Below are 12,350 nucleotides of genomic sequence, written 5' to 3'. Positions count from 1 at the left end.
CCTTTTTAGCGGTGATACCTTTTTACTACTTCTCGGTGTATTCCATCTATAAAATGAATTTTAAATTTAGACCTTCGTTTATAATTTGTTTAATTTTTACCTATTAATGTTAATATATAGAAAATGACGTCATCAAAGCAGTTAACGAATTTGTATACCTGGGAACGCTCGTCAATACTGAAAATGACACTACCGCAGAGATAAACCGCAGAATTTGCACGGCTAATAGATGCTATTTTGGGCTTAATCTCCTTTTTAAATCTACAGTTATATCAAGAAATACAAAAGTAAAACTCTACAAAACAAAAATACGCCCAGTCCTAACATATGGTTCAGAAACCTGGACTTTAACAAAAAGCAATGAAAACATGATAGGATGTTTCGAAAGAAAATTACTAAGGCGCATCTATGGAGCGGTAAATGAGAATGGTGTCTGGAGAAGACGATACAACTTCGAACTCTATAGGATATACCAGGAACCAGATATCGTAAAACACATAAAGATAGGACGTCTGAGGTGGGTAGGCCATGTAATGCGGATGGAGCAAACCGACCCAGCTAGAAAAACGATCCTTGATAGACCTATTGGTCAAAGAAGAAGAGGAAGACCCAGAACAAGATTCCTAGATAACATCGATGAAGACATGAGAAATATGGAAATACGTGCTTGGCGGAGGAAGGCGATGGATAGGGACGACTGGAGAAAAATTCTTGGGGAGGCTAGGACCCACACAGGGTTGTAAAGCCAAAATGATGATGATGAATGTTAATAAACAATGAAAATATGATTTTAAGAAAAAAATAATTGCTATCTTGGTTCCTATTGGTCATAGGTTTTTTTTCAAGATTGTGTTGTTTCACCATCTCAAGTTTACAAGCATAATATAAAATCAGCAATGAGAGGACTGCAATCACTTGGTGAGCTCTTTTACAGTTGGGCAGTGGCGTGAGTACCAATTGTTGAAAATGTAACAACAATTTTTCGTGTGATAAATTGAAATATTTCAGACATAAAATATATAGGTACTGCAATTTGTATTATTTTAATTAAGAAAAATAGCCTTTAAACACTTTAAATGCTTTTCGAAAAACTTCCTGTAAATTTCTCATGTAGCAATAATTTTTTACTGCTTCTGCTTATATCGAAAGAGTTATTATAAATTATAAATTATTATATTTACTATTAAAAAAACTTTCAAATCGTCAGATATTGATACTACTGTTAAAGTAAGATTTTTTGTTAAACGTGCGAATCTTCAAAAGGAGCTGTTTCTACGTTTGTATATAGTTCTCCATGCTTCCGTAGTCTTAGAACCACCAATTAAATTTTCAATTTGGACATATTTTTGTTCCCAGAAATTGTTTTTTGTTTCTTTTATTTGATTGCGTACTTCTCCGTTTTTTCTTTGATATGTTACTCTATTGCTAATGTTTTATTTGTTAGCCATTTCTTATATATTTTGTTTTTTCTTGTATCATTTCTTTTACGTTTTCTGTCATCCAGACATCCAACATGAAGGTTCGTGTTGTTTTTTGTCGTTCTCTGTTCCTAATACTTCATAAGCAATTTTTTTATCATCGTTTTGAGGTTGTTGTATTCTTGTTCTACATTCATATTTCTTTCTATATCATTTACTTCCTTTTCTAATTTAGATTGAAAAAGATGTTTAATACTTGGTTGGAATAAAAGGTGCAATATATATATATATATATATATATATATATATATATATATATATATATATATATATATATATATATATATATATATCTCCGTTTTGTACTGTGTAGTATTGTTTCTCTCACTTTCAGTGTTCTGTTTGTAGTATTGTTTAAAGGGGCACAAAAATTAGCTAAAAGAAAGTAGTGATCTGTCCCACAGTTAGATCCTCTGTTCACTCTGCAGTCTAGGCACTTAAATTTTGATTTCTGTCTCATTATTATATAGTCTATGATCGAATTATGTTGGAGTGAAGGTCATTCCCAAGTGTATTTATGAATATCTTTATGTTGCATTGGGTATTCACTATTTTTAAAAGAAAAAGTTGGCAGAACTCAATTAAGCTGTTAATTAACCTATTAAATGCACATACATAAAAACTTATATATTGTTAAGGTTAGTATTTCCAATGTTGAGACCATGCAACATTTGAAATTAATGTTGATATGGGTAAAATTTGGGAAGAAAACACCATAAATTTTTTTATGAATATTTTTATTTGTTTTTAATTAATTCTACAATATTGCCATACTTTTAGTTAAGGCACAACAGCTCCAAATCAATACAAGAAATTTGTAAAAGTAAAATTTTATAAATGAAGAAAATGAAATTAAAAATAAGCACTAAATATAGTTCTAGCCAGTCTTACACAAAAATAAACACAAAATAAAGTGTCTGAAACTTATCTGAATATCCACACAGTCAACACAAGAGTAAATATAAAGTATACTAAAAATAATTATATTAATATAAATGATATGATCAATTCTTGTTCACCGGTAATACGGAGCATTTTCTTAAACTAAATTGTCTAAATATTAAATTATATAAAAATCTGAAAATTATAACAGCAATATATTGAAACGGTTCATAAAATACATACAGAATCTTAAGGTAAAGCTTAAACATTAAGCATTTTAACTTTGGTAGTTAATCACACAAATTACTTTAAAAGTCACTATTAACTAAAATGTCTGTTGAGGTGAAGTTTTTAGTGGAAAATGTACCAGTCCATATTCGTATCCATTCAATTTCTTTCAATTACAGTATGCCACGTTCTATGTTCTTTTTCGTTAACAACTTAAATTATATTAAAAATGGAAATTTAAAAAAATGTGATCTTTTTGAACGTTATATAAATAACTGGTATATATTTCCACCTATGTATGCTGATTAGATCAGAAAGAATTCATCACTTGTTTTAAATGTTCTGAGCCAAATCTTAGTTTTTCATTGATCAACCCACTAATCATCATTTCAAGGTCATGCACTGCATCTTCTGAGAATGTGTGGCCTATGAGGCTAGTAATAACGTTAGCATTTCCTGATAAACCTTGAGAGGATAGACCTGGCGGTACGTACAGGCTAATATCACTGATTTTTCCATACTCTACAACCATATTAACCTTTAGATCCTCATTAATACCATAGCTTTCAACTAGGGTATCAGGAACCTTGAAAGATTTAGTAATGTTGAATTTTGGAGTTTTTCCATATTGCCAATTCCAACTGAGAAGCTCTTCCTTAATTTCATTCAAACCTACAAATAAAAGAAAATTATTTTATTAAAGTTCACTTTATAAAACTTTTAAAATACATAAGTATTATCGATGAAATTTAACAAACTGTATCCAAATAAGAATCCCAATATGCAATCAGGTGTTGTTAAAGTTTCAATACAAAAAACTGCAACTTGCTGGTGCATTATATTAAACCACCATCAATATTTAAAGCCTTTTGCAACCCATTTTTAAACAAAACATGTACATGTTGTTAATTTTTGTAAATTTTATTTTAATAAAGAGTTTTTCCAATTATGGTGATGTTTATGTTCTGGAGAATAACTTACTTAACCCAGTTTTAAGTAAAAGAGTGTTTACCCAAGAGACCAAGTGAGTTATATGGGTATCAGGTTAACTGTGTATTCACTGATGCAACTACTTTTTAAAAGTACAAACTTAATTTTTACAGAACAAATAAATACTGGACTCAAACACTTTCTTCTTTAAAAAAGTTATAAAATAAGTAAGAGTAATGTAAAAAGAGTAATAAAAAGTAAATGTTTAGGAATACAAAAAGAAAGGTGACAGATAACATACTTGGATCAAATTTGATCTGGATCTTAAAAGACTCGGGTTGTAATAATTTGGAGAATTGAGTCGGTCCGGATGGATCATGAATGACGAATCACTATTATTAATGAAATAAATTGTAAAAATAAAGATAAGGTTACGTAGCTTGATAATTACCACAGTTTTCTAATCTTATTTCGCTTAGTGAATATCTTATTGTCGTGTTTTATAACATATTTTACAACAAGCACACAAGATTTGTATTAGAAAACACTGTCCATACAGAAACATATAATTTATGTACTACTATATAAAGTTCGGAATAAAATATTTGTCCTACCTGGGAACCATCCCTCTGTAGGATTCACCAGCTGGAAGCCATTTTGTTTATTAGCTAGCTCCATGCCCCCATCAATAAGTTTAAGTGGATGCATCCTCATGTATTCCCATCCTATGAATGTCATAAGATTTTTTACATCAACGATGGGATTGTCTTCACACACATTCATGATTTTTGATCTCACTGACTGTGTAGCATTAGTTTTGATCTCAGCCTATAAATAAATAATTTATTTAAAAAGATTTTATATAATTAAATGTGTATAACTTACTTCAGGTTTTTGTAAAGCCATGCTCAGATCCACTTTATTAACATTTACTAGAAGTGTACAATGGTGGTATGCATTAGTTCTTCCTAATTTTGCAGCAGTTCCAGATATCTGCTAAGACTAAGTTAAGAAAATAAAGCTAGAAGTAGATGCAGAAAAAATGTCAATAAACAAAATTATTTAATATACTTTTATATACTTGAAGCACATACAACAATAAAAGCCATGATTATGAATATCTCATATCAAAAATATTCATCCATTGATAAACCTAGACTTGGGTTGTTCATTTACAAAGTCCTTGTATTCAAACTTAATATCTTTCCTAAGTATTAATCCATCACGATTCAGTACCACCTTTATTTTGCTTAGTCCAATCTCTTCTAATGCATTTATAACCTTTTTATCCAATCAAAAGATCAAGCCACTTTTCTAATGTAATCTGACATATCTACAACTATTTATAGCACATTTGACAATAGATATACCAATTTTATGAAGAACATAATATAGAAACACAACTAGACTAATATAAAATATCTCAAAATCTGTACAGTCAATAGTTGTTGGATGGATGCTATAGAGAAACTATATTGTAAGTAATGAGATATCAAAACAATGTTTACCAATACTATGTGTAATATAATGAGCATCAAATTCTGGTAGCTGATACAGAAACAATAATGCTACATAAACATTAAGAATTAAATGGTAAAAAAGCAAAAGTAACAAAAAAAACACAGATGAAAAAAATATCAGTAGAAGTAGTAGTACAGGTAGCAGAAATTAAAAATGAATGCTATATATAAAGATATCCACAATAGCTTAACAAGAACATTTAACCAGTGCATATTCTCACACATATACAAATTTGTATGTCATGCCAATATTAACAAAATAGGAGAGATGGAACAAGTATATAATATATTGAGAACCATAGGAACAAAAGCGAGGAAACTCCCAATATAGAGTGATGTTTGATAATACAAATCAATAATAAATATTATTTATAGTTGTTGCTAACCAATAATCACTTGGACTTGATTTAAGAAAAGTAAGAAAGTATGTCAACTGTGGCTGAAATATCAAAAATTAGACTTTCATTCAACTTTTATTAAGAAAATATTTTAATAAGTGGTGATATTTCAAAACTGCAGAAAGGGCACACACCTATTGTTTTGTCTAAAAAAATTTATAAGTATACCCAGAAATAAGGAAATATAACCAGAAGGAACCAGTAGTAATAGTAGTAATAATAAAGTTAGTATTGAATTATACTGCAAATTAATATAGCAAAGTACTTATTTTATTATGTACCTATATTCTGTTTTAAAAATGCTGCAACTAAATGCTAAATATGTTATTAGTTAAAAGCAAATAAGATATTTACTATAATATACCAAATTAAACACTAAAAAAGGATACTTTTAAATTCCTTATCGTCAAATCTTCTCTGGGGGAAATATCTACTTTCATGTTGTAATTTCTGAAAAGACTTCTACTAATAACTTCCAGATTGTATTTTCTATTATACTGATTTCTCGGTGTAAAGAATGTAAGATTTAAATTTCCATTATCGTGGTACACAGTGCCTCCTCCACTATTTCTTCTAGCAAGTTGAACTCCTTGTTCACCAATATATGGCAATTCATTGACATTTGCTTCGAGCCAAGGATTTTGATGTCTGCCAATAACTACACAAGGATCATTTTGCCACAACATCAAGACATGGTGATTTTTGAAATCAGAATTGCGATACAGCCAATCTTCTAATGCTAAGTTTGTATAAATGTCCTTAGATTGTGATATGAACACGGATTTTTTAATGTTTTGGTCTGTTGATGTTGAGTAGGATTTATTATTTCTTGAAATCAAAGTAATTGCTCTTGTGTAGGTACGATGGAATAATGCCATTTTGAAATATATGTATATGAGTCTTTACTAATATTAATTTTGTAGATGTTGTGCCTTTAAAAAGTACCTTAATGTGTTAAAAAATTAATGTAACACACGTTTTTAGAAGCTGATGTAAGAGCAGTAAGATAGTCGTGAAGAGCAATAGTTTGATGCAACCACTTCCAAGTTTGGTGTAAGGAATTAATACGGATTCTAAGTGCCAGGCAGTCCTTTGTAGTTCTCAGCATTCCTTCCTTTGCTGCCAGATCGAACAAAAAAATTCACTAAATTAAAATGTACTCAAAAACACCTTAAAACAAAACACCAAAAGACAATAAAGATATTTTTTTAACAAAAATAATGCTAAATTATTATCACTGTAACTGTATCACTGACAATAACTACTATTATGAACTTTATGTTAAATTACCAGTTTATATAGACATCGTTCCACAGGGGGGTCATTTATCTCTAGAGAGGTCATCCTTAAAAGTTATCAGCGCTACAAAAGAAAAATAAACTCAGTTAATCCTACTTCCACATATCATTATCATGTGATTTATTCATAAAAATAGATATTTACCACCAGTGGTTGCGTAAAATGTACTGTGCGTGAAACACTAAAAATATGGAATGCTCTATGTGCTGTGTCAAATCAGATATTTTTTCATGGCTATATAAATATGTAATACAACATGAATTTAATACAATAAATCTTGTAGTCCATACTATAAACAAAAATATAGACACCAATTTAAAATAATTATTTTAGCTTGACCTTGGCGTTTATATGACATTTATTATATACTTGACAGTTAAATCAGCAAGCAAAATTAGCAAACGCACAGAATAAATAATAAACAATTGTTTTTAATGCCAAAAATTTAAATTCAATTTTGTGTAAAGCTATTGAATCATTAAGTTACGACAGCTATGGTTTAAAAGATTCACAATTCTATTATTATTATAAATATCTCAATCATCGTCGTCTGTAATTCATTCCGTAAGGGGACTACAATGAAATATCAAACTAATTCATGAATATACTATTATTCGCATTGATTATTCGTTATTTTATATAATCATAAAATAGGAACAATTCTTTCTGATTTTGTGATATTATCCTTTGGCAACATAAAAGTTATTCACAGCCAATAATACAAATAAGTGTTTATTTGGTTGCATACCTAAGGCATTTTGGTGAAGAATCATGCTGCTGTTTAAAGAATTAAAATATTTCTTGAGACCTTTTTTTAATGACATGTCAATATTTGTAATAACAGTGGACTATATTTAGGGACAAATGGTAATAATATATACTATATACTATATATACTAGATACTATATATATAATATATAATATATATTAAAAATTTTAACTAAAAGAAAACAAACTATTTTTAAATTATATGGCCAGTTAAAAAAGGTAAATCATTCTTTTTGTTTATTATACGATCCATCTGGCTGGGATAGTGAAATTTATTTTCGTATTTAATACAGTTTGCTTTGGTGCTACAAATTCGACTGACTATATCTACGCAACCCTAATATTAATATTATGATACTCCCTATATTCCCAGACGAAAAGGTCTTAAACTTTAATTGCCTCACACCAGCCCTCAGTTGGAGGGACGATGCGCTAATTAGGGAATTTTTTAAGTAAACATATTAAGTAGTTATTCGACATTCTCCCACCTTGAGAGAAGTCAAGAAAATATCACTTGAATCTTGAAGGAGTTTTCACCATACGTCCACATCAAGTATATCTTTCATTTAAGTCGGGTGCTCTGCTTTTTATCACTTCCGCACTCTCTTCATTTGGTTCTTCCTTAGTCTGGAGTCGACAAACGTTCTCTTGAGGTTACTTAGAACCTGGAACCGCCTCACTTCCACAGGGTAGAGTATTATCTTAGACATTCTCGTCAACAATAACTGCCTCGACGACTTCCACTGTGTAAAGCTTTTGTAATGGTCTCAGAAGTTGGCTTGTGCAGTCGCAAGATGAACTAACCGCAACTAATCATCCCTATCAGGCATAAGTTCAATAATTTTTCCAAAAGCACCCTGAAGACGCTTGATGTTCTCATTGCCGACTAAAACGACATCCCCCATAGATAATTTAGACACCTTCGTCTTCTTCATTCCTGATTTGAGTTGAGCCAGATATTCAGCACGAAATCATTTTCGCAAATGATTTCTCAACTCTTGTAAACGTCGTATTTTGCGTGTGAGAGAATTCTGCTCTAGCAAATCACAATCCGGCAACTCGTAACTGACTTGTCCATGTAAAAACATACACTTAAGGTTAACGTGGTTAACTCAGTAGGTTCATTCGAAAGATACGTCAACGAACGCGAGTTGACTATACTCTCACAATCACACAATAATGTCAATAAGTCTTCATAATTGAGAGATGCTCGACCTAAAACTTTTCGCAAAAGTCCTTTCACGTTACCTACTAATCGCTTCCAAAATCCACTTCACCATGCGGCTGTAGGGGGGATGAAACGCCACTTAATACGCTTTTGAAGAATATTCCGGGATAGTATTCCATTCCAATTGCTTAAGCGCATTCTCGAATCCCTAAGCAGTTATGCCTAAGGTCTCAAGTGAACTAAGTTGACTCTCAATCATATCATAAAGAGCAGAAATATTACAAGGACTACTAGAAATTCGACTTATAATTGACTTTAAGAGCTCTCTAATGTAAACTTCAATCTGGAGATCCTCTCTACCAAGCCTAGACTGCAAAATCTGAATCATTTTTGAGTAATTGTCGGCTACTGCAGGAAAACTCTCCAATAATCGTCTGGCCTTACTAGCCTCTACAGTGGCTTGTCTCAATTAAGCTGTCTTATCAGTAAAATCAATTGATGGATCATCATGCACTACTTTGAACTGCGACCAAAAGGGAAGCCAATCTTTCAAGTCTCCATTAAATTTCTTGAACTAGTTTTAAACTATATAAACTAGTTTATAATTGAATGCATATCTAATAGTTTATGGACCAAGGACGGTCCAGTGGTGAAGGAGAATCACATGAGCACTTCATAGTATTGCGAGAACAGAAGTAAGAAACTTAAGACTTAAAAGAAAAATAGTAATTTATTCAAGATAGTACAGATAACAAGAAGACCTAAAGAAAAATGCCTAGATTTTTAAAATATTCATTATCATATTACGAAAAGGCTCTTTTACAGGATTTACTTACTCCTCAGATGTTTAAAACAACTATTTTTTTTTATCAATGGGACCCTGACCATTTTATAGTTATTTTTTTTTTTTTTAAATAAATTTAATGATAAATACACACATTGTCTACAATTGTCTTTAATTAATCTACCGTTTCTCTTACATAATAAATAAAATACAGAAAACTTTTGAAATTATTCAAGTACACCACAACGCACACCTACTTACTACCACCCATGGTACAATTTGGTACAATGAAAGAACAACACATGTTTAGTCATTGAAACTGGATAAAATGTACCCTGCACCTTTTAAACAATTTAAACTTCTATCGACAAGATTTCCTACCAGGATAACAGAAACGTGTGAAGATCGTCGAATTCTGCATGCGTCTGCTCCGTCAGTTTCCCAACATTTTGCTTTGTACACGCCCACAGTGTGCTGGCTGACAAAATTGTAAATATTGACATTTTCAAGAATATTTAAAACTCAAAGTGTTTTATATAAAATTTTAGTATTTACTAACAACCGAAATAACTATATTTTAAACGATTTATTTGTATTTTATTGAAATATTAAACTAATTTTTCTATTAACTACCATTGCCATCTGTCATCAAAGGCTCAAAGCTTTGCAGGAAGTATACCAATACTTAATAAAATACTTAAATTTTATTTTTAAGGATCTTATGTAGTCTTCATATTATTTAATTTACTAGATTAATTTATTGAACAGTTAATATTTAGTTGGACTTTGTATTATCTATGTGATATACGCTAAAGATACCAAATTGGCAAAAAGGAAACTGTAACGGCAAGCGTAAGGCCACTTCGGTGATAAGACTAACAATTTTCGTCACAATGTTGCCGATCTCACAAAACATATAAAACTATTATAAATTTTATCAGAATCAGAAAAAATCCAGTATAATAAATACTACAAGAGTATTTTATCCATTTATATAATTTTTAATAAATAACTTCTGCCTGGAATTAATTTGTTTACGTATGCTTGGCAACAATGTAGGCATATGGAGAAAACAAAAACTAATTAAAACCCGAAGTTTTTTATATAAAATTTTAGTATTTTATATGATTTCAACGTAATAACTATATTTTAAACAGTTTATTTGTATTTTATTGAAATTATTACTCGTACTTGTCAATTTTTTTAAAGCCTATGCCGCCATTTGCATTTATGGCAGAAAATGCATTGTTTAGATTACAGTATGTTGTTTATTTATATTATTGTTATTCTGAGTGTGGGTTGTTTATTTAACGATGCTGTATTGTATTTATAAATTTTCCTATTGTTTAACTTTGACGAAAATACAAGCTGAACATAGCCGCAAATGTCAACCATGAAAAATATTTCGGTTTGGCAGTGTTGGCATGTTTTTATAATGTATATATTGTATGCTTCAAATATAAAGAGAGAAAGCTTTAGAAACATACATTTTGATTATATTATATTATGAATTCTGCAATTTTTAATTTATATACAACAAGAACGAGTAAATACTTGTTTCTTTGGAGATTAATTGCAGTTAATTACTACAAACTTTTTTGGCAATTGCCCTTTGATAAATTAGCAGATAGATTTGACAACCGTCAAACCACCAGTTGTCAGATTGCAACAGATGTTTGCAGTTAATCTCAAAAAAGACATTTACTCGTTATTGGTTTATATAAACTAAAAATTGGAGAATTAATACCATAATATAATCAAAATGTACGTTTTAAAAACTTTCTCTCTTTATATTTGAAAGCATACAACATATACATCATACAAACATCCCAACACTGCCGAAATATTTTGTTTCATGGTTGACATTTGTGTCTGCGGCTATACTCAGCTTGAACTTTCGTTTCGTTTCTTGACGGTTAACCGGAGATCGTAAAAAATTAAGCTGTATAGTTGAAATATTTGTTACTTTATGCAGTGCTTATACAACTGATCAAGTCAATTTCAGCACCGGTTTCAGTGCAGGGAATCAGAGTATATAGGGAATTTGAATTTGCTGTACAAGTATTCAAAACAAGGACGATTCTAGTCTGGGTCTTCTACAAATTGTTTCATCAGCCATGAGCCCCTGTAACGGTATTTTGTTTTGTAACGCTGACTCATGTAAGATCCAATTCCAATACGAAAAAGGGAGGTAAATGAGGGATTGCGCGGTTTTATTGTATCTACAATCGTGGAAACCCTGGATATATCCTCTGCTTCTTTATCGTCACCTTCTGATTCCGGTAAATAATACAAAATTAGGTTAAACGATTTCTGCTTGTTTACAATCCTCGAACTCCATTCTGCTATATTGAGAAGATTGTTCCAAGGCCTCGAGACGATCCTCAATCGATGCGAATCTATCGAGAACTTAAAAATTAACTCAGTTAATTTAATGAACTTATCTTCGAATATACAGCAATTATTACAGACGATTCTTAGTGACTTCGATTTTGCCCTAGTTATTCTTATAACCTCTTCTTGTTCAATATCTAGACATTGAATATGAATGGGTAAATTGCAAGACAGACAATTGAGTATTCTTATTATCAACGATCGACAATTTGGACGCCTGGAACTTGACTGGCCTAATATTTTATTGCTGCTAATGACTTCTCAAATTCTGGTTCTGTAAGCTACAGGTTTTAAGTACGACTAACAGCAGACAATAATTATTAATTTTTATATCACTTGTTATTTAAACAGTCGTAAATAATTGAAAAACCACAACAAACATACGTGAGATGAACTCACCCTTTAACGTGAATTTTACAACCAATATAAACACGTCCTATTTATTTACAGGAATAAATCCAACCATCTTTTTCCAGCACCCTCATTTCCGTTATTATTTT

General features: G+C 30.7%; 1 protein-coding gene across 2 annotated transcripts; it reads right to left on the bottom strand.

The window, feature by feature from the left end:
• Positions 1 to 2,198: 2,198 nt before the first annotated feature.
• Positions 2,199 to 6,451, bottom strand: Lipt1 (Lipoyltransferase 1). 2 transcript variants are annotated; one of them, XM_072545789.1, is made up of 4 exons: positions 5,826 to 6,451; positions 4,404 to 4,514; positions 4,133 to 4,346; positions 2,199 to 3,260 (listed from the first exon to the last, which is right to left on the bottom strand). In XM_072545789.1, the coding sequence occupies exons 1-4, from the start codon at positions 6,312 to 6,314 to the stop codon at positions 2,899 to 2,901; spliced, it is 1,176 nt and encodes a 391-aa protein (XP_072401890.1). In that variant the 5' UTR covers positions 6,315 to 6,451; the 3' UTR covers positions 2,199 to 2,898. The 2 variants fall into 2 exon arrangements, with proteins under 2 accessions (XP_072401890.1, XP_072401891.1); XM_072545790.1 differs by having other exon boundaries at positions 4,404 to 4,511.
• Positions 6,452 to 12,350: the final 5,899 nt, after the last annotated feature.

The sequence above is a fragment of the Diabrotica undecimpunctata genome, chromosome 10, assembly GCF_040954645.1.
Source record: "Diabrotica undecimpunctata isolate CICGRU chromosome 10, icDiaUnde3, whole genome shotgun sequence".
NCBI lineage: Eukaryota > Metazoa > Arthropoda > Insecta > Coleoptera > Chrysomelidae > Diabrotica > Diabrotica undecimpunctata.
Note: the sequence above shows the minus strand (reverse complement) of the source record. Positions and strands in the feature narration are given on the sequence as shown.